General features: G+C 43.1%; 1 protein-coding gene across 1 annotated transcript; it reads right to left on the minus strand.

The window, feature by feature from the left end:
• Positions 1 to 3,985: 3,985 nt before the first annotated feature.
• On the minus strand, positions 3,986 to 20,318 carry LOC143596008 (uncharacterized). The gene is made up of 7 exons (XM_077074890.1): positions 20,077 to 20,318; positions 7,843 to 7,912; positions 7,647 to 7,751; positions 4,629 to 4,779; positions 4,440 to 4,522; positions 4,265 to 4,358; positions 3,986 to 4,180 (listed from the first exon to the last, which is right to left on the minus strand). The coding sequence occupies exons 1-7, from the start codon at positions 20,152 to 20,154 to the stop codon at positions 4,108 to 4,110; spliced, it is 654 nt and encodes a 217-aa protein (XP_076931005.1). The 5' UTR covers positions 20,155 to 20,318; the 3' UTR covers positions 3,986 to 4,107.
• Between the last annotated feature and the right edge of the window lie 3,184 nt (positions 20,319 to 23,502).

Below are 23,502 nucleotides of genomic sequence, written 5' to 3' on the forward strand. Positions count from 1 at the left end.
GTTTAAAATTTAAGAACTTAAAAATAAAATATTAAAACTTATATCTTTTTACAATTCTTTTATTCTTTTAACTAAACAGAAAATTTGAAAACATGCTATATATAACAAGAAATTTGCAATTAGTATATTTTCCAACATGGGTGAGCAATAACCATAACTAGGGCTGTAAGCGAATAAGACGTCCGTCCGTTTGGCAAGAAGTTTCATTTATGTTTGTCCGTTTACTAAACAAACCGGACATGAACAAAAAATTCATTCGATAAGCTTAACGGACGAACACGGACATGGGCCAAGTCCGTTCGATAGTTTTCGTGAACGTCTGGTAACGTTCATCCAATTACGTCTAGTAATGTCCATCCGATAACGTACGCCCGCTATTGTAAGCGTTTAGATCTATCAAGTATTGTAATTTAATTGTGGAATTGCTAGTGTTATTAATCAAACTATCGTATTAACACATATGTCTGATGTCTCTTATAGTGATCCACTTTTTGTTAATATATTAAGTGTTAAGTATATTTAGGATGATATATGGTGTATTCCAAATTTGTAGATGAAGTTGTTTGGATTTATGTTTGGAATTAATATGTAACCGTTTATATATGTACATTAGTGTACGTTGTCTATTAATATTCACATGTTCGTTTGTTCATTAGTGTCTGTTTGTCCATTATTGTCCGTTAACGTTCGTTTACAATATTAACGGACGGGCACAGACGGACACGGATAAACTCAATTTCTTAATGGACGGACAAAAACATGAATTTTCGTTCGGTAGAGTGTTCGTGAACCGTCCGTTTGTCCGTCAAAGGCTTAACGGACGGACACGGACATACTCTCGGTCGGTTTGGTTCGGTCAATGTACACCCCAACCCAAAACATTAACTGAAATCGAACTTAAAACCGATGAAATTGAACTGAAATTAACAAAACATTAATTAACTGAAAATCGGTTATTATTTTTTTAATGTAACATCAGTTAACCTAAATAAACTCAACCAAACCGAGACAATATTTATATTTTCATATAGAGCTTTTTAATATCCATTTCATGTTTTATACTTGAGATTTTGCATTTATACTTCCATTAGGGTAACATTTTTTTTCATCGCTAGAATCCTCTGATTCCATATTGTTCATGTAGGGGTGTAGGGATGAACTTGGTACCGGTACCGGAGGTAAAAAATTAAGGAAATACCGCTATTGTAACGTGCCGATCCCAAAACTCAAAACTTTGGTATCGATTTTGGTACCGGTACCGAATTTGCTCATCCCTATGTTCAGGTGCTGATCAAGCCGACGGAGCTTTCATTTTTTTCATACAGAGATTTTTAACAGTTATTTCATGTTTGATACTTGATTTTTTGTATTTATACTTCCACTTTATGTATTTATACATCAATTTTATGTACTTCTAAGCAAAAATTTTATCCAAAGGTTGGTTTTGGTTATCAACCGAACCGAAACCAACAAACCAACCGACTAACAAAAGACCGCTTGATTACTAAAATAGATTAAATAATAACTTCGGCTTCAGTTCCCATTAAGACTAATAACCGAACCAAACCAAACTGAACCAAACACTATATTTTTTCATAATCATTCAACTTGGAAGAAAAGATTTCTAATTTCTAAAGCTAAGTTGAAAAATATATACTACCCTGAAGCATGCTTGTGTAGACATTACTAGAGTGTCCACTCTTGTTGGGTTTAGGGAGTCCGAGTCTGTTGCTAGGCTGGCCGTGTTAAAGGCTGAATCAGGAAAAATTGCTAAGCACGAGAAGACTTGTGTCGACATCAGCACACCTTTATTCTTTTTTGCTTTTGATACATTTGGATCACTTGCCCCCGATGCTGATACATTTATTAAAAGAGTTATTTTGCTTCCAGTATGATCAGATTTGTCATTCAAAATGGGTGACGGAAAAGTTTGTTCCCGGCTTACATGTCTTCCTATTTATTGGAATTGGATTTTTTATTGCGGTTAATAAATGAATGATATTGGTTATTATAAAAAGAATAAAATAATAATAAATATAACTAAAACTAACTTCCGCCTTATTCTATGTATCAATATCATCTCATTTTCCTGTAAAATTTTATCACCCAAAAGTAATTGAACTGAGTGATCATCTCATCATCCATCAGAGTAATTAGGGTTTTGTTTTTCATCGCCGGAATCCTTTGATTCCATATTGTTCTGGTGACGATCAACCCGACGGAGCTGTCAATTCTCACCGATCAACATTCAAAACCCTAAAAAACAAAAGGTATTTGGATTATTTCTTCATTCCAACATATTACTACAAATGCTTCCTGATTTATTTCATGTTTTTATATTATTGTTCAAGAATTAATGGATTCAATCACCAACAATGGCGGTCAAAAGGCCTGCAAGTGCAAGAAGTCAAAGTGTTTGCAACTGTAAGTAGTTTTCATACAACAATTTTGCCTAATTTAGTATAAACCATTTTGATGAAATTGATGATAGTAATAATAATATTTTCTTTGTAGTTATTGTGATTGCTTTGCTTCTGGATTGTATTGTGATGAAACTTGTGCATGCAAAGGCTGTTTCAATACTCCTGATTACGAAGACACCGTTGAAGCGGCGCGTAATCAGATTGAGTCGAAAAATCCGAATGCGTTTTCTTCCAAGATTCGGTATCTTGTGGAACCTTTAACAGGACAGAATATGGTATGTGACATATAAGTTAAACTTTGCATGTTTATTGATACATTATTATTATTATTATTATACAATAATAATAATGGTTGTGAACAGGAGGTTGAAGATCAAGTGAAGCCGGTTGCAGGCAAACATAGAAACGGTTGCAACTGTAAAAAGTCTATGTGTCAAAAAGGGTACTGTGAGTGCTATCAGGTTTGTTCTCAACACTGTGTTACGGTTCAGTTCATTTCATATTCTCGCAAATTACTTAATTTTTTGATTTGTTTTACTAATTTTTTGAGTTCATGTCAATAGGCTGGTGTGGGATGCTCTAAAGAATGCCGATGTTTAGGATGTAAAAACAAGTTCGGCAAGAGAGCAGCAGGTAAAACAGATATGCATATTTTGTTTTCAAGATTTTAAACCTTTTCTCGGTTTAGTATTAACTATATATGCATTGATTTCCAGATTACAATATACTTAATGCACCAATCCATGTGACTGTCGAGAATGAATTTGATAATCCTCACAACTTGACTCCCAGGACACCATATCAGCATTTTGGGTAAGTTGTATATTTTGAATCTTACATTATAATAATCACACTGATAATTACTTTTTTAATGTATATATAGCCATGAAAACGGTCCTTCGACAACCGGAAGATACATTGCTTCACCAGGATCTGTTGAGTCTGATATGATGTTGGGGTACTTTGATATGGTTAACTTAGATCAACAAGCATATCTTGATGCTTTCATGGATCAATTCACACCTCCAGATACTACACATGTTAATGCCAGAACTCGCAGTTCTGTGATGGACATTCCTCCAATGATGGACTTACCATATAGTTCTTCTACACCTGGTGGGAGTTACTCCTCTGTGGGAAGTTGGCCCGGTTCACTAACGGGCCCGGTAACTGTGTTTGGTGGCCCGGAAGTTATGTACTATGATGAAAGGCCCAATCATAGTTTCATTTCACCAGGTAATAAGTGAGAGTCTTGCATGGACCATGGGTAATTTTGGCCTAAGGCCTAGATACCCTCTTTTGTTTTCATAGAACCGGTTAACCGAATGTTAATATGTTTTGGTCCATAGTTATATATGTTCAGTTTTTTCTTTATTCTTCTATCCTCTTTTGTTATACAATATGTTATGTCTTATGTTCTATACCAGAAACATAAGACAATCTTTAAGAAAGATGATTTTGAAAGATCATGTAGATATAAAAGGCACACAATCTTTAAGAAAGATGATTTATGATGTAAGAAGATTTAATATGTCAATACATCTATTCCGATTTGTAGGACAAATCGAAGTTTGCAAACTTTTAGCACGGTACATTCTTTATTAGATTCAAACACATATATATAGAACTCGCTCTAATGCTACATATTGTATAAATACATATATTATCCCCCACAACAAAATCATCAAGCCCCTAGATAAGCAGTGAGCCAACAACAAACATCATTAATCTCTTGTAGGCTTGTGTAATGACCAAGCCTGAAACGAAAATAAATAAATCAGTAAAGTAATAAACGTACACTTGAAATAGGTTCGTAACATAAATTTGAGAACAAGAATTACCCATCATATGCCTGAATTGTTAAATTCTGAAATCCAGCAGAATACATGGTTTGAGCCGATTTCTCACCAAGTTTGTACTCGACCACATCATCAACTGCAACAAAGAAACATTACATGAATCACATACATTGTTTCTATCTTAGGTTTTGTGCGATAGCGTGTTATAAGCAATTACCTTGACCATGACAAAGCAAAACATGTGACGATGACGCGCGCCTTGCAGCTTCTTGTGATACTCCCACTCTATTTCTTAAATTTCTAGAAAAAAGTTATTTGATCATCAAAAGAATGTCAAATTTGTGACCCGCTAAGTGGCTAAAACTTAAAATAATAATAATAAGTTTGCAAAGAACATAAGTAAAACCTTGAACATGGGATCCAGCCACTGAGAGCTACGACAGCACTAAGATTGATGGGGTATCGGTTTCCATTCCCATATTGACCAAGAGCTCGACACGTTGCAGAGTAGAGAGCGACAGATGCACCCATGCTGAAGCCTGCAACGCCTAGTTTAACTGTTTTAAGATCAATATATCAATCAATCATGCCCAGTAAAATCCCACCGACAGCAAAGCTATAAGTAGGGTCTGGGGAGGGTGGGATGTAGGCACACCGTACCTCCATCCAAAGGAATGAAGAAGTGGCTTCCAGAGAGACCCTCGGCTCTAAGTTCATGTGTATGAAGCAAAATAAAGGAAATCAAAGTTTAACAGTTATATACAACTACTACTAATTATAATAATATTAATAATAAGATCACAGTTTAACAGCTATATAAAAGCTAATAATAATTATAATAATAATAATAATATATGTAAGGGAAATACCATTATGGTATGCGACCTAAATAAGTTAAGTCTAAGCCCTAAGGTATTCAATTCTCTCTAAAAATCCTTAACTTTAATTCTACTTCTCCACGAAATCCTATCCTCAACCATGTCCTCGGAGAGGTTTAGGTCTATCAAATCATGCCTAATCCTCTCATCCCAAGTCAATTTCGGTCGTCCTCTACCCCTCCTCCCCTCTATAGTAATGTTTTCTACGGATCTAACAGGATTCGTCGTCTGTCTTCTCTTTACATGTCCAAACCATCTCAATCTCCACTCTCTTATCTTGTCTGCTATGTTCGCCACCCCTAATCTCTCGCGAAACACAACGTTTTCTTATTCGGTCTAGCCTTGTGTGCCCACACATCCAACGTAGCATTCTCATTTCTGCTACCTCCATCTTCCGCACTTGTGCCTTCTTGATGGCCCAACACTCTGATCCATATAGCATTGCAGGTCTAACTGCCACCCTATAGAATTTTCCCTTTAATTTAGTCGGGAAACTCTTGTCGCACAATATACCTGTGGTTGCTTTCCATCTACACCATCCTACCTGAACTCGGTGGGTGACATCACTGTCTAATTCCCCATCGCTCTGTACAAATGATCCTAAATACTTGAACTTCGTTACCTGCGGGACCACCTGCCCTTCAATTGTGATCTGTGCGTCTTCATTGTCGTTTATCCCACCAAAATCACAGTGGAGGTACTCCGTCTTAGATCGGCTAATCTTTAAATCTTTTGTCTCTAAGGTTGTTCGCCACTCCTCAAGCCTCATGTTTAGATCTTGTTTTTTCTCAGCAAGTAACACAATATCGTCTGCGAACATCATGCACCACGGGAGAGTCCCCTGAATCGACTTTGACAACTCATCCAAGACTACTGCAAAAAGAAACGGGCTCAACGCTGACCCCTGGTGAAGACCTACCTCTACAGGAAAGAAATCAGTATCCCCCACTGGCGCACGGACACTTGTTTCACTCCTGGTATACATATCCATAATTATCTCTATGTATTTCCTGGGCACTCTTCTACCCTCCAAGCACTCCCAGAGCACCTGTCGTGGCACACTGTCGTAGGCCTTTTCTAGGTCAATAAACACCATGTGTAGATCACGCTTCTTCTCCCTATACTTTTCCATTAATCTTCTTAGAAGGTGTATTGCCTCTGTGGTGGAACGCCCCCGGCATGAAGCCAAATTGGTTGACCGTAACCTGAGTTTCTCGTCTAAGTCTACCCTCAATCACTCTTTCCCATAGCTTCATAGTATGACTTAGTAGTTTGATTCCTCGGTAGTTACCACAACATTGGGCGTCTCCTTTGTTCTTATAGATAGGAACTACAACGCTGCTCCTCCACTGGTCTGGCATCTTACCTGATTTGAGAATACTATTGAACAGAGTAGTTAACCACATGACTCCTTCCTCCCCCAGACACTTCCACAACTCGATGGGTATGTTGTATGGGCCAACCGCCTTAGACCTTCCCATCCTCCTAAGTGCATCCTTCACCTCTTCTCGTGTGATCCGTCGGCAGTAGCAGTTATTCGATTGTTGTCGTTGAAAGTTTGTGTTGTCATGTTCTTCTTGGAAAGCTCTCCCATTGTTAAAAAGATTGTGGAAGTAGGTTTGCCATCTTAGCTTGATGTCCTGCTCCTTGACCAGTACATGCCCATCTGTATCCTTTATGAACTTCACCGGTCCTAGATCTTGCCTTCTACGCTCCCTGGCTTTGGCAATCTTAAACATAGCATGTTCCCCCTCTTTTGTTTCTAGACCTTCATACATCCGTTTAAAGGCCGCCTTCTTTGCTTCCGCCATTGCCTTCTTCGCCTCTATCTTGGCCGTTTTGTAGTTGTCCCTCAATTCCACTCGCTCCTCCTCATTTGTGCACCTCATTAGCTCCCTAAAACATCCTTGTTTGTCCCTTATATTGTCTTGCACTGCGTCATTCCACCACCAAGACTCCTTATGCCCACTTGTCTTTCCTGTTGTGACCCCGAGAGTCTCCTTTGCTACTTGGATGATCTTTGTCTCCATAGCTTCCCATATATGATTTGAGTCCCCATTTAGTCGAGCCCGCGTATGCAGCATGAGTCCCCATTTAACTGTTTTAAGATAAAAATATTAAAAAGAATATATTACTTTTTCGTTTACAATTTGAGCATGCGGGTCTATTTCTGATCATTATAAGTTACAAAAATTGAATTCAAATGGTCCCATATTCTGTGCTCTTTGTATAGTGGCATATGATGATCAAGACCTTTCACTAGTTTTGAAAACGTGACAAGTGAATCTTTCCTTCTAAAGAAAAAGCACACAATTTGGACCAGAAGAATAGTATATACTTGTTACAACTTGCAATGTGTCTTGTTATCCTCGTGTTCATCGATCTGTAACACTTTTTTATGTTTTACAAATTCTATATGGAAATACAGTTGTTAAGCATGTTGTTTGCTTTCGTGATCATTAAAACACTGCCATAATCATTGCGGTTTTAACAAGTAAAAACATTCATAACTAGATGCATAGTAACTAACATGAAGACGTACATACCATGATTAGGCTCACTAATCAAGAGATTTGCAACATGTGTTGCTGAAGCATCCAAGCCCTCCAAATCAACACAAGCGTCTTCTGACATGCTTGCGATATTAAACCCTGATAATATTGGCATCTAATGTTATAAACTCGATCTTCATATATTTCATAATCCTTGCAGTGTGGTCTATAAATATAAAATACAACATACACGCGGTGCAAGGATATCCGCCATATAGAGATAGTAGTCGACTTGGCGCACTTGGACAGATCCATTTGATCTAAATTATACATGAAAATATATCTTAAAACACTAGTTATGTGAAGAAACACTAAGTGAACCCTGGGCAGATTATAGATAATCTGGGGGTTAAGTAATGTTTCCCACGAGGATGAGGTTCAGCAGAGAAGATTGTTCTTCAGATGACCTGCAAAACAGACACCGTAAGCTCGTCACTGAGAAGGGGGGGGGGGTTCCTCCTTGTGACCACCCTCCGGCGTGAGAATCAGACTAGATTGCTCTGAATATAAGTGTATATTAAGAGATTGCTAGATAAGATGAGATATCAGATGATGTCCTTACCATTCCAAGGTGTTGGAGTATTTATAGCCGAAGGTAGGTTTCCTAGAAGGTACAGCCGGCTGAATAGTATTCCTGTTCCACCAACAGTGGACTACGCACAGGCCATGCTGGTTGGTGGATAGGCTACGGCCGACAGTAACAAGGTCGGCTGTACACTGTTCCTTTACTGCCGGCTACGCACTGTTCCACCAACTGTAGGCTGCGCACGTCCCATCGTAAGGGTTGGTGAGTAGGCAGCGGCTAATAGCGACAAACAGTACTAGAGGGTGCTCCTCCTCGTACTGTTGTCGGTGAGCTGTCACCCTGTGATTGGTTCATGGGTTGTTCTGGTCAAATCTTCTGTTCTGCCCATACCTTAGTAGGTATAGTACAAAAGATCTTCCAGAAGCATACGGACTCGCTCATTTAGGTGGGAGTATTCCCGCCTTGCTCATTCCTTCATGTGACTACTGAAGTAGCTAGTGCCTTGTGCGTGTAGCCTTGCTGTTAGTGCGGGTAGCCTTCCCTGATGGCTTGTATCCGCAACTGCGGGAACAGGCGGGGTACTTCACCATTGGGAGGCTTTCCCTGCGGGTACAGCTGGCGTACTGCGCGTAAGGTTTTCTCTGAGCATGGTGGGTCCTGCGGGAGCAGTTGGTCGTTGCACAGACGTCCCTGTTCAAGGTGAGTCTTGCGGGTCCAACTGGGCTCTGCTGGGACCTACCTCTTCAAGTCCCCCCAGTCCAATGTTCTTCTCATGAATTATTAATAAGTGAGGTGAACTTTTGGACTTAGCAAGGGGTTTTGAAAAGGGTTTAGTTTTTAGGTTTTCCGTGATGATTCTTCCCGCGGTTTTCCTGATGTCACGCAGAAATTCCCGACTTTTCTGCTTGATCTTTGGGTATGAAGCGGGTAGGTTTGTAACCTCCTCGCAAGTCAGGAGCGTTGAGTCCCACTTGTGTGGAATCTCCATGGGGTTTTGGTAGTTTTCAACATACTGATCAACTATGCTAAAACCACCAATTCCATCTTGGAGTTTCAAACAATATAGTTCTCGACGTTCCCGTCACGCGGGGATGTTATTCCCGTTTCCGCAAGCATGGCCCAGAAGATCCTTCTTGGTTTGAATTCCCTACAGAGTGCTAAGTATGTGAAGGGTTTTGCCTTGACACTATACCCGCACTCGTCTTATGGTTACTTTACTTCCAAGGTATTCCTGGCGTCAATTCCCTGCGGGTGCTAAGTATGTGAAGGGTTTTGCCTTGACACTGTACCCGCACCCGTCTTATGGTTACTTGGTTGCCAAGGTAAGGGGTATTTTCCGCTTACTTTTGAATCTTTTTGAATTTTGAAATTCGAAGAGTTGGTGAAAGGATAAGAACAGTCCAAACTTCTGAAACGTCGTGCGACGGTTTCTTCTGACTGTGTCAGGACGTGCAGGAAGTTATGGTGACGTGACAGTACCTGGTCATTCCAGACGCTTTTTCAGGCGCGTGGGCGCGATTTTTCGGGCGCGTGGCCGCGAAATTAATGGTACGCGTCCTTTCAACAGCTGTTGCCAGCTTGCTTTTTGCCACGTGTCATAGTTTCATTGCACCTTCGATTTCTCTCTCTTCCACATTAAATTCATCGCATTAATTGCGATTAGTATATAAAGGGGGAGAGGGTCCTTTGCAATTCACACTTTCACTTCTCTCTTCATCTTTAACGATTTCCGGCGAATACTCACCTTTTCAGTCGAGCATTCTCTTGAAATCGTTTTCTTCTTTCATCTGCAAGATGTCTTCTCACGATGTCGAAGCTACAGCCGATGACAAGAGTACTGCTGGCGAGTGCCAGTGTGCTCTGCCTGTCGATCTGTATCAGTACGTCGTCAGGAAGTTCATGCTCGAGTCTCTCGAGCCTGAGTTTCCTGAACCCCATCAGACGGTGTACGATGCCCCCAGAGGTAAGATCGGGGTATATGCTGCATTCTTTGTTTATGGGAATCTTAGGTTCCCATTGACAAAGTTTGTGTACCGTGTCCTGGAGAGGCACGGTGTGCACCTGACCGAGGTGCACCCGATGGCGATTGCCAAGATTCGGCACTTCGAGTGGGTGTGCCGGATTCTGGGCATTGAGCCCTATGTTGACTGCCTGATGACCTTCTACTCTTGGAGGTGCATCCAGGGGTGGTATACCCTGATAACCCGGATCAAGGGTTTGAAGATTTGCGCAACCGAGCGCAGTCTTCGTTCGTGGAAGCGGGAGTTCTTCTACATCTCCGCTCGTGCCATCCCCCTTGCCATGAAATTCAAGAATGGGCAAGCACTTCCCAGCCTTCACGCCTCCAACTACCAGGAGGCGGAATGGTTCTCGAAGATATCCCGAGTCCAATCTCCGGTTTACCGGTTTGCGGAGTCCGGGATGGTGATGCTGGGGATGAGCCGGGTGTGGAAGGATGCGGATGCGCAAAAGATCCCAATCGTCCTTGAATACGGTTCGAACTCTGTTCCTTACGGTATGCTATGTTTCTTTTTGTTAATTTAGAATCTCTTCTAACTTCTTTCCTGTTTATTTCAGAGGGGAACGACTTAAAGTCGCTCATGTACCCGCGGGAAGCTAACGGTCCCGCTCGGATGGGTACTCGCGCTCTAGACGAGAACGAGTTGCCCATCCTAGAACAAACGGCGGATCGGTTCGTGGAGGTCTACCCGCTAGGCCACGAGATCCTGAGCGCCAGGCGGCCAGGTAAGGCGCTATTCAACCCTCGACCCCTCAATGTTGAAACCTCTGCTGGAAGTCCTCTAATCGTATGTTCTGATGAGGAATCCGCAGATGGTCCTCCGTTGGTGCGGAAGAAGAAGGCTGCCGGCGGAAAGGGGAAGGAGAAGGTGGCCTCCACTGCCGATCCGGTGCCTCGGTCTGATTCGGAGACCGAGAGCGAAGAGGTGGCGGGGAATCCCGGTGGTGATAAGACCACCGCTCCGGAGGCTGCGACGATTGTTACCTCCGGAGGGCCCAGGATGACAATGGTGACCGGCGTGAAGAGGCCGGCTCCATCGGGTTCATCCCCGCCCGTCCGCACTTTCAGGCTCAAGAAAACCCGTAAGTACAAACTTTCTTTATCTTTAACTTCATAGTCTTCCATCATTAATACTTATCTTCTTTGTGCAGGCGTGGATGTTGACGCATTCCAGGGTGGAGCGCAGAGTACCCTTCCGCCCATGACGGTAGGCTTGGTCAGCCTACTTGAGGCGACGACCCAGGCGCCTGCGCCTGCTTCCGCTGGTTCAGTTGCTCACTCCTTTGAGCCGACTGTTCTAGCTGTGATGACGTCACCGCCGGCTGTGAGTGCCATTTTTACCGCATCTTTCACCGAGCCGGCGGTTACTTTTGCTACGGATTCCGCAGCGTCGACCGCGGCGGACTTCACCATGCCTCCTCCGTCATCGGCCTCGACGGCCGATCCTTCAGGTATGCATGGGGCTTCTCGCCAACCTCTGCCTCCTTCCCATCTACCTGACCTCTTGGACGGATTTCCCTTGGGTTCAGGTGACGGGTTTGGCGGCTATCGGCCTGCTATTGACCCTACAGGTGCGTAGGGTTCTCTTGGCCTATTATATATATATATATATATATATATATATATATATATTTTATATATCATCTTTTCCCAACTGCTTTTTGTTTTTTGCAGTGTCGGATTCCAATGAAGTGTATGTTCCACGATTGGGCTCGTCACGCAGCTCCCAGTGGTGCGTTGGGGGAAGCCATGGCTAGCTACCAGGAGGGTAGGCTAACCAATGAGCTTCGGGTTCTCCTGGCCCGGATGCAGCCGCGTGTCGAGCTGCTTTGTCGTGAAAACGACAAGTTAAAAGCAGCTCGCATTCAAGAGGTGGCTCAGGCGCGGGCTGTCCGGGAGGAGAATATGAGGCTCTCCGCAGCGGCTGCAGAGAAGGAGAAGGCGTTCAAGCCCTTGAAGTTGAGGTTCAGGCCCGTCTCGAGGCCCGTTCCAAGGCTGCCCAAGCTGTTAACGAACAGCTTCGGCTGGCTAAGGAAACTGCTAGGAACGCAACTGAAAGGGCCACCAAGGCTGAAGCTGTTGCTGAGCCTCTACGCCTCGAGAATGAGGAACTTAAAGCTAAATTAGAGGCGCTTCAACATGCTCATGATGCCTTGGCGATGGAGGACGCGAAGAAGCTCCAAGAGATCCTGGACCAGAGGGGCGTGCTTGACCACACTGAGCAGATGCTAAAGGGCGTCGAAGAGGCTGCTGCAAAGGAAGTGTTGCTTGCCAACCTTAATAAAAGTGAAGCCGAACGCGCCTGTACCCAAGCTCAAGCCGCCCTCCAAGAAGCTCTGGTTGCCAAGGAATGGCTTCTTCGAGAAGCGTTGTCTCAGGTAAGCTTTTCATGTCTTTTACGCTTTTCTTTGTAAATAGAAAATGTTCTGATACTTGTATTTTTTCTTTGTAGGTTGTGCATCGGGTCTTCTCAGAGACGTCTTATGACGATGCTATGAGCGCAGCCCTCAACGCTTCTCATGAGGATGGGGAAAAGGCCGGCTTCCTGCTTGGTCTAGGGTTCGTTGAGAAAGGCATCCCGCCTTCCAACTTCCCTTTGTATGATGTGGATACTGAAGCTGTTTATGACCAAGCAGTGAACCAGTATGCCGCCTTCTCGCATCCGGTGGTGGAGAAGGTGAACGAAGTCGCTGCTGCTGATGATGGGCTAGCTATCCTTAAAGCTTTCCTTGAACCACCACGCTCTACTGATGGAGCGGGTCCAAGTGGAAGTGGTCCTGAAGCTTGATTCTGAAGATCCCTTTCCACCATTAGCGTAGATTTTTGCTTTTGTATAGCTATCTTTGTAATATTTGAATTTGATGAAATAAAGATTGTGTTAGTTCTTTGCCTTGTTTATTTTACGCATGTTTTGATCTAACTTAGCAATTTCTTTAGTACTTAGATAAGTTAACTTTTTAACGTGGCAAATTATAAGTTTGTTTCGCTTCCTCTTTCATGATTGTGCGGGTATGACCGTCACTTACACTTAGTAGGATGGCTTAACTTTACTTATATCTGACCTGCGTTGAAGTTTTCCTCATCTTTTCCTTTGAAATTTTCTAAGTGTTCAGAATAAGTTAACCTTTGGACGTGGTAGATGATAGGTTGAAGTTTTGCCTCCTTGTTCGTGATTGTGCGGGTAAGACCGTCACTTGCACTTACAAGGATGGCTAAACTTTACTTACATCTGACCTGCGTGTAGGTTTTCCTTAAAACTTGAAATTTTTACCGTGTGTTTATGCGGGTTTTGCCGCCTTCCACACGTAACGACTTACTTCTTCCCCTATTTATGCAGTGAATACCGGCACATCAGTGTGGGAAGTTCATAAGTATAAAGGTAAGGCTATTAACACATTGTGAAAGGAGAATCATTTCCATTAGAAGTGGCTCAAGGCCTTTTCTTTACAAGTTTGGAATTGATCTACATATAACATTTGCGTAATTGAGCTCCATTCCATGTTCTTGGGATGGGAGTGCCATCGAGCCTTTCGAGCCGGTATGCGCCCTTTCCCAGAACTTTGATAAGGTATGGCCCTTCCCAGACCGGGGCCAGCTTTCATGGGCGTTCTTGGTTCGAAGCCTCGTTGTTACGCAGTATGTAGTCTCCTACATTGAAGTTGCAGAGTTTTACCCGCGTGTTGTAGTACTTTTGCATTTGTCGCTTGTAGTTCTCTTCACGCACTGCGGCTAAGTCTCTGCCTTCCTCGGTTAGCATAAGATCTAACCGTCTTTCCGCATCATTGACTTCTGGCTGAATCAAGACCCTTGGTGAAGGTAAACCAATTTCGACCGGGACCATGGCTTCAGTGCCATAAGTGAGGCTGAACGGGGTTTCTCCCGTACTGGCCTTTTTCAGCGTTCTGTTTGCCCAAAGGACGTGCGGAAGCTCGTCCACCCAGCCGGATCTGTGTTCCAAGAGTCTTTTCTTTATGCCTTCAACGATGCTCTTATTTGCTCTTTCCACCTCACCATTACCTTGCGGGTGTGCCACTGAGGTAAAGGTGTGGGTGATTTGAAGTTCTTTCAGCCACTGTTGTAGCTTCTTGTCAGCAAAGTTGGTGCCGTTATCGCTCACCAAATTCTGTGGAAGTCCAAAACGACAAATAATAAATTCCCAAATAAATTTTTTGATATGTTTCGCGGTTGTTTGGGCTAAGGGTTTTGCTTCTATCCACTTGGTGAAGTAGTCGATGGCTACCACTAGGAACTGAACATTTCCTGCTGCTGTAGGAAATGGGCCTATCACATCGATTGCCCACTTCTGAAATGGCCATGAAGAGGTGACTGGAACAAGTTCATTCTTCGGGCGGTGCGTGTTGGGTGCGTAAAGCTGGCAAGACCTGCATTTTCTGATGTATGCCAGCGCATCCGTATGCATCCCCGGCCAAAAGTATCCCGCGTTGTTTAGCTTAGCTACAACAGCGCGGGGACCTGCGTGTACTCCACAGATGCCTTCGTGTACTTCCCTTAGGAGGTAGTCAGCATCTTGGTTGTCAACGCATCTTAAGAGTGGGCCAAGAAAGTTACGTCTGTAAAGGATGTCATCGATGAGTTGATAATTCAGTGCTTTACAGCGTAGTTTTCTTGCCTGTGTTTTTGACTCTGGTAGTGTACCTGCCGCAAGGTATTTTATTATTGGTGTCATCCATGTTTCTGTGCCGGTTTGGATGACACAAATTTCCTTGTGCGGGACCGAAGGTGTCTCGAGGAGTTCAATGCGGATGTCCTTTCCTAAGTGGGTGAAGGCTAACGATGCAAGCTTGCTTAACGCATCCGCAGATTTGTTTTCACTTCGCTTGACGTGTATGACTTTGTAGTCGTTGAAATCGCGCATAAGGGATTTTGCTTGTGCGAGGTACAGGGCCATTGTGTCGTTCACGGCCGTGTACGTCCCGTTGATTTGATTGGCTACTAACATGGAATCCACGTGGGCTTCCAAGTGTTTCACTCCCATCTTACGCGCAATTCTCAGCCCAGCCAAGAATGCCTCATACTCGGCTTCGTTATTCGTACTTGGAAAATCCAGTCGAATAGCGTAAGTGTATTCTTGGCCTGCGGGGTTGGTTAGTTTCAGCCCTGCGCCTGAACCCTCGTTACTGGCTGCTCCATCAGTGTAGAGTCGCCAGACATCATTGATGTCTTGTGCTGGAGAGGGTTGAGCCTCTTCCTGGCACTCTTTTTCCCGCGATGCAGGCACTTCTGCAATAAAGTCGGCCAAAACCTGGCCTTTTATGGCTGGTCTTGGTTTATACTTTATCGCGCACTCCCCCAACTCAATTGCCCATTTGGCTAGGCGTCCCGATAACTCGGGTTTGCCTAGAACGTTTGCAAGTTTGAAGTTGGAGAGAATGGTGATTGGGTGACCCTGGAAATATCGTCTTAACCTGCGTGAAGCGTGTATAAGTGCTAAGACTAATTTTTCGAGGGTAGAGTACCGGGTTTCTACGTCTGTTAGGATACGACTGATATAATAGATTGGCATCTGGATGCCTTTTCGCTCTACTAGCAGGACTGCCCCGGTTGCTCTATCTGTTGCGGAAAGGTATAGTATTAACTCCTCTCCCGCTTTTGGTGCTGTGAGCGTTGGGAGTTCGATCAAGCGTGACCGAATCTCCTGAAAAGCTGCTTCCGCTTCTGGTGTCCAGCGGAAGTGCGTTTTCTTTAAACAGTTTCTCAACGTTGACACGAAGGGAAACGACTTATCCGCGTGGTTTGCCAAAAAGCGATTAAGTGCCACTAGTCGTCCATTCAGTGTCTGAGCCTGTTTGATGGTAGTAGGTGATTCCATTTTGATATTGGCTTCGACCTTTTCAGGGTTCGCTCTGAAGCCATCTTTAGTGACGATGACCCCCAAGAACTTCCCTTCTTCCATTCCAAAGGCACACTTGCTCGGGTTGAGCTTCATGTTTATCTTCCTGAGCGTGTTGAAAGTTTCTTCGATGTCTTTCAACATCGCTTCTGGGTCAGGGCTTTTGATGACCAAGTCATCCGTCCATCAGGCGTTGGTATGTGGACCCGGCATTCTTAAGTCCGAATGGCATCATTTGGTAACAAAATGTGCCATCGGGCGTCCGAAAAGCGGTTTTGTCCTGATCATCAACGGCCATGTGGATTTGATGGTACCCCTTATACGCGTCCAGGAAGCATTTAAGGCGGAACGGTGCCAACGAATCCACCTTAAGATCAATTTCGGGTAACGGATAACAATCTTTGGGGCATGCTTTGTTCAAGTCCTTGAAATCTATGCACATGCGCCATTGCTTGTTATTCTTCGGTACCATAACGGGATTTGCAACCCAAGTTTGATATCTATTAACGCGTACGATGCCTGCGTCAAGGAGTTCCTTGACTTGGGTTCTACACGCGTTAGTTTGTTCTGGCCCCATTACTCTTTTCTTTTGTACGATTGGCGTAACAGCCGGATCGCATTTGAGCTTATGCTCTGCCTTACTTCGGGGTACACCAGTCATGTCAGCTGGTGTCCACGCGAAGATGTCAGCGTTTTTTTGTAATAAGCGCTTGAGTAAGGTGCGTGTGGGATCAACAACTGTTGGGCCAATGGAAACGGCCTGGTCAGGGTATTTGCCGTTGAAGGCCCATCTTTCTGGTTCGGTGATGGTTGGTTTAGCCATCTTTGGTTTGGGTTTAGATGAGACAGATGCGATGCATACCTGTGGAATGCCGGTGATCATCGCTACACCCTCAGCTGTTGGCCATCCCATCATGCCGTGGACTGAGGATACCACGGCGTTGAATCTTGCCATCCCGTCTCTTCCGAAGAGAATGTCGTATGTGTGGTGTGGCTTCCTCATTACGACAAAATCGACGTCTTCTGTGCGTGAGTGATTCCCGTCCGTAAGAGTGACGGGGAAAGATAGGATACCCAGGGGGTGTTTGTGCTGCCATCGAACCCTTCCATCGAGGCGCAGATCGTTTCCAGGCGTTCCTTGTCTTCGTCATCTAGCTTGTCGAAGAACTGCCTGTACATCACCGTTGACGAGGCGCCGTTGTCAGCAAGAGTGCGAGAAGTGATGTAGTGCCCCAGCTGGCTTTTGATGACGATAGGGCCTTCTTTGCTGGGTCCTCCTGGCACTCGCGGGAAGCGCACCTCAGCTTCCTTCCACGCGCATGGTTCTGTCGTTCGCCTTTTTCTTCCTCTGATCTTACCATGAACCATGTTGATGCTGATGTCAACGGGCTTTCGTCCGTTGCCTCGGTACCGGTTGTCGTTCCTTCCTCCCTTCTTGATTGATGCCACCAGGTGTGCCAGTCTTCCATCCTTGACGAATGCTTCAACAATATCCTTCAAGGATGTACACTCTTCCGTACTATGACCTTTTGTCCCGTGGAAGTCACAGGATTTGCTCTGATCCGCACTAGGTCGCTGCCGGATCATTGGAGCTTTTGGCCATGGTAGCTTTTCAGTGGCAAATATCTCCGTGACGCTTTTGGTGAGTGGCGTCCACCGGTGTTTTTGGCTTGAAGGGTGTGTGTTATTTCTTCCGCCAACAAGAGGGTGAGAGCTGGATGAGGTGTCAAAGTTTACCCTTGACTGCCAAATACCTAGCTTCCTCTTTTTGTTCTGCCGGGCGATCCGAACATTGTTTTCTCTGGTCCTTTGCGTGTAGAGGTGTGTACTCTGGGGAAGATCCCTTCCCAGTTGCTTCTCCGTCTCGGCAAAGCGCTTGGCTGCCGTCATGATGGCATCCCATGTGGATGGCATGCCGTCCTTACCCGTCAATGTGCGGATAAGCTCTGGGTATTCGGCGCCCTGGATGAAAGCGGCGCGAACAAGATCTTCACTTATGTTGCCCAGACTTAGCTTTTTGGAGTTGAAGCGAGTGATGAAGTCTAGTAAAGATTCATCCTCCTCTCTGACGCAGTTGAGGATCGTCCACTGTTCTTCAGTATATTTCCTTTGTTGGCTGAAGTGTTGGCTGAACTTGTTTTGAAAGTCCGCCCAATCATATATGTGGTGGACCGGTAAACGATCGAACCATGCCCTGGCCGCTCCAACCAGAGTCATCTGGAACATATAACACCACGTGGGTTCCGTCCAGTTATTGACGGTTACCCCCGCAATGAATCTGTTCAAGTGGTCGTCTGGGTCGGATAGACCATCATAAGTGCCAATGTTGGACATTTGTTTGGCACTTCTCGGGGCGATTGCTTCCGCAATGTCCCTTGCGAACTTTGACTTTCCTGCATTTGTAGCAGTTGGTCTAAAGGTTTTGGAGAAGTCACGCGGGTTTCTCTCCGCATTCATTGGTTTAAAGGCTTCCCCAAAATTCCTTTTTGGTTGGAAGTCCGTTTCCTTACGCTTCCCTTTCGCCTTATGGCGAGGGTTTGCGTCGGTATCGGATTCTTCCCTCTCATCGTCTGAGTACTCGCACTCACTGTTCATATTGAGATGTTGGCGAGTACTGCCGAATTCGTCAGCCTGTTGAACTGAACGCAAGCGTTCATCCAATTCAGCTTGGAACTCTTTCTGACGTGCCTCGGCCCACGCCTTAACTTGATCTAGTGTTTGGCGAGGGACCCTCGTTCGTTTTTCCAACTGGGCATCAGTGAACCCTAGTGGAATATTGTTTACTGCACTTGCCCCGGCTTGGGTAACCGGGGTAGTGTTCGTAAAATTTGTATAACCGCCGGTGTTCCCAGTTGCTGGGGTTGTGGTCACCGGGGTTTCTTGGTCACTTACTGGTCTTGGGACCGGAGTAACGTTAACCATTTCTTCAGAAATTTTGAAAAAACTAAGAATTAGTTCTAGCTTTTATGCACGGATAGCGCCAATGAAGAAATACTAAGTGAACCCTGTGCAGATTATAGATAATCTGGGGGTTAAGTAATGTTTCCCACGAGGATGAGGTTCAGCAGAGAAGATTGTTCTTCAGATGACCTGCAAAACAGACACCGTAAGCTCGTCACTGAGAAGGGGGGGGGGTTCCTCCTTGTGACCACCCTCCGGCGTGAGAATCAGACTAGATTGCTCTGAATATAAGTGTATATTAAGAGATTGCTAGATAAGATGAGATATCAGATGATGTCCTTACCATTCCAAGGTGTTGGAGTATTTATAGCCGAAGGTAGGTTTCCTAGAAGGTACAGCCGGCTGAATAGTATTCCTGTTCCACCAACAGTGGACTACGCACAGGCCATGTTGGTTGGTGGATAGGCTACGGCCGACAGTAACAAGGTCGGCTGTACACTGTTCCTTTACTGCCGGCTACGCACTGTTCCACCAACTGTAGGCTGCGCACGTCCCATCGTAAGGGTTGGTGAGTAGGCAGCGGCTAATAGCGACAAACAGTACTAGAGGGTGCTCCTCCTCGTACTGTTGTCGGTGAGCTGTCACCCTGTGATTGGTTCATGGGTTGTTCTGGTCAAATCTTCTGTTCTGCCCATACCTTAGTAGGTATAGTACAAAAGATCTTCCAGAAGCATACGGACTCGCTCATTTAGGTGGGAGTATTCCCGCCTTGCTCATTCCTTCATGTGACTACTGAAGTAGCTAGTGCCTTGTGCGTGTAGCCTTGCTGTTAGTGCGGGTAGCCTTCCCTGATGGCTTGTATCCGCAACTGCGGGAACAGGCGGGGTACTTCACCATTGGGAGGCTTTCCCTGCGGGTACAGCTGGCGTACTGCGCGTAAGGTTTTCTCTGAGCATGGTGGGTCCTGCGGGAGCAGTTGGTCGTTGCGCAGACGTCCCTGTTCAAGGTGAGTCTTGTGGGTCCAACTGGGCTCTGCTGGAACCTACCTCTTCAGTATGCAAGAAATGTAACTAAAGTTATGATTGAACTTGCATGAGAGATTATGGTAGAAAAATTGAATCATTACATTTGGATGAGGAAAAGTTTCCAAGATCTGCGTCCAACTGCAAACAGTTAAAAAAATGGACATCATTATCATTATCATGAATAATATGTTTGTTTTTCTAAGCTAAAAAAAGGGAAAGGAGAACATGACTTGATGAACTCTTATGTCGCATGTTGTTTCAGGTAGCCATTAAATAGAATCACGAGAACTGCACAAGTACTTGTACATAATGATTGTCACATATAACGAAGACAAAAAACAAGGCCGGTTATGAGGTTACATAACCACCATAGGTATTATACTAAAATCAACAATATACGGTCAATTAATTTCTAATAGAAGATAATTATTTTACACTAAAAGGTCAAACATGATATGTAGAGCAAGTCATCCATATTCAAATGTCAAAAGCTGTAAAGTCAAATCAAAAGTCAAAAAGTCAACAATCACCTTGAGCCCTTCTCACCAATGCCATGCAGCCAAACAATAGTTGCTTTGTGAGTTTCTTTGGGCATAACAACAAAAGTCCTTCCAAAGTCAAACACATTTCTTCTAACACTTCTACTTCCTGAAAAAAAAAGTGTACTAATACTTCTTTATGGCTCGATGCACATAATGCGCCAACGTTCTATTGCGTAAATATGCAAATAGGACTAACCTAAATCGCGGTTAGAGCTGTTGTGACTCATGTCCTGAACCCTTAAGTGATATTTGAAACAAATAAGAAAGCACAATGCAATGGAAACGAAAGGTCAGTTGTAACTATTTATAACGACATCCTGGTAGTGGGAATTTACAGAAACCGGTCGCAGACACATCATGATCTGAATCATCGGCTATGTCTACACCAGTTAAACACTTCCTGAAACCACCTGCCAAAGTAGAATCAGATAACAAAAAAAAAAGCACATATGAGAATAGGAATAATAAGGTTGGAATCTTTAGTAGTTTTCAAGATATAATTCCAACCAATCCAAAAGAAGAAAAATGAAAACGTAGACATAAGATGTCACTGAGGCTGCTATGGATATGTTGAGAATATATGCTTGATTGAAACATGGTAGTATTATGTGAACACCGTTGCCACATGACACAAAAGAAGCTAATCTCATATATGTTATCAACTTGTGATCTATAGGGACATCATGTGCTTATACAATATACATACACACAAGTAGGCATTTTAAAGTGATGCTAATGACTTAAAATATGCAAAGTGAAGCATGTTGCTGAAAATAAACAATACACAATATATTAGTCAATTAGTCACATTTTTGTTTTAGTGAAAAAATTATTCTTACTTGCATCTGATTCTTTCATAGCAGACAGTATTGCTATAAATGAATGAACTTATAAACACTTTGGATTCTATTTGGTTTGCTTATCTATTATGGCATCTATTAAGGTTGTTATCCTAATTTTAATGTAGTTTTGATTCTATTTGTCTGGTTGTATTTTTATAAAGAGGGTAATTTTGCTACCAGCTATTTCACATATCACAAAATAGATAGAGAAGTCGTGTTGGTTAACGGGGTTAATAGACTCAAAATAAATTTGTGTCTGCCCGTTTTTAACATAAATTTTATGTGAGTTTCACATCTCCTCATTCATGTTTTGGTACGTACAGGGTTGTTCACATACTGAACCGCGTCAAGCCGGCTCATTTACAACCACAAATTCCAGCAAGTTTTGTGCTGTTTGAACAGCCTTAACCAACAAGATCATTACTTGGAGTCTCAGTTTCAATAAATGATGGGAAAATTCCCAAACTAGTTGTGACGAGTAGTTTATGATTACACACGAGTAATTTGTAGAACCAGTTAAAACTTGCCACGTGCCCTTTAACTAACCGTAATTAGCAGATTTACTAACCATTTACTCGTCACGACTAAATAAGTTTCATGCCTCGTAATCAACTCCCACGAGTAATTCATAAGTCCTTTAGTCGCGACGAATAGTTTACCTGCTGGTTTACATTCCCTACACGAGTAGTTTATTAGTAGTTAACTCGCTGCGACTAGTTTAACCTTACAATCTACTCGTCGCGACTAAAGAACTTATGAATTACTCGTGAGCGTTGATTACGAGACATAAAACTTATTTAGTCGTGACAAGTAAATGGTTAGTAAATCTGCTCGTTATGGTTAGTTTAAAGACATGTGTCAAGTTTTGATTGGTTATACAAACTACTCGTCACGACTAGATTTTAATACCTATTTTGGGAATTTCTTGCAAATGACATTTAAACCTGAAAAACGTTTTCATAAACGCTTATTTTGGGAATTTTCCCTTAAATGATTCTTTGAGAAATGACAAGACATTTTATAATATGATAAAAAGAACTAAAACCTTTAATCGCGTATAAGATTCTATAAAATAAGTTCTATCAACATTTTATGATTTACCGTTAATTAAAACGAGAAAATTTGAAGACTAAAACAAATTACATTACAGAATGTATAAAATAACAAAACTAAGATTAAAATAAATTCAACACAAGATAAACAATTAATGTCAAGGTTCAACAAATTACAAGAGAAGCATATCAATCCATGTTATGAAATCCCACACAGTTGATTAAACGAGCAACGGATGAAACTACAGGGAACTAATCTTCACATTAAAACACATTTATGTTAAACGACAAACCAGTGCCAAGTGCAGAACCGATCTTCACATTAAAACACATTTATGTTAAACGATAAACCAGTGCCAAGTGCACCATCAAAACTCCATATTACACACATCGCTCCTTGCCCGGGCGCAGGAGTATCGGGTGCTCTGCACCCTTGCAACTACCAATTAATGGATTTTTTTTTCATACAAGAATACATTTTTGTGAACCCTCACACTTTATAAGCTACTTAAAAAAATTTCATTCCACCAATATACAATAAACTCATTTTCCATACTTTCAGAGTCTCAAACACACAACCTACAACATCAATGTTGCATTTATCTTAACTCTGTTTTAAACATGTTTTGGTTCGTTGTGATCCTCTCACATAAAAGAACATGAACTTACCAAATAATGTATATTAATAACATATATCTATAATTATTTGTGTCCAAAATTAGTGAAAAAAAAGACATTATTATATATATTAATTTGCAACTATTTAGAGTTATACCCTTCGCTTAATTTGTTGTACAACTGTCTTAAGCTTCTTCATGTGGTACGTGTCAATAGTCGTTCCACGTGTGTGGTACGTGTCTCCCCTTCCCCAAGCTTTTTGTTTATGATTTGTCTTACAGAGAGAAGACTGTTTATGTTTCATGGCTTATGTTTTCAATTTTACATCTGTCTTCTCCGGTACACCGTCATCAACCTGACCTACCGTTGCCGGTTTCTATTTGAAAACCCTACGTGGCTTCCGTTGGTATTCGATGGACTACGGCCTCTGATATGCGTTGGTCGGTTGGGGGTTCACGGCTTACCTGCTGCTG

The sequence above is a fragment of the Bidens hawaiensis genome, unplaced genomic scaffold, assembly GCF_021521415.1.
Source record: "Bidens hawaiensis isolate Kalapana, Puna unplaced genomic scaffold, B.hawaiensis_p1.1 tig00045938_1, whole genome shotgun sequence".
Classification (NCBI taxonomy): domain Eukaryota; kingdom Viridiplantae; phylum Streptophyta; class Magnoliopsida; order Asterales; family Asteraceae; genus Bidens; species Bidens hawaiensis.

What these genes read in the sequence shown, in the direction of transcription:
- LOC143596008 (XM_077074890.1), bottom strand. Translation starts at nt 20,154, where the DNA reads ATGATAATGATAATGATGTCCATTTTTTTAACTGTTTGCAGTTGGACG. An exon ending in CGGATATCCTTGCACCGCGT is followed by an intron (nt 7,752 to 7,842) that starts GTATGTTGTATT and finishes CAATATTATCAG; the next exon opens with GGTTTAATATCGCAAGCATG. An exon ending in TTTGCTTTGTCATGGTCAAG is followed by an intron (nt 4,359 to 4,439) that starts GTAATTGCTTAT and finishes TCTTTGTTGCAG; the next exon opens with TTGATGATGTGGTCGAGTAC.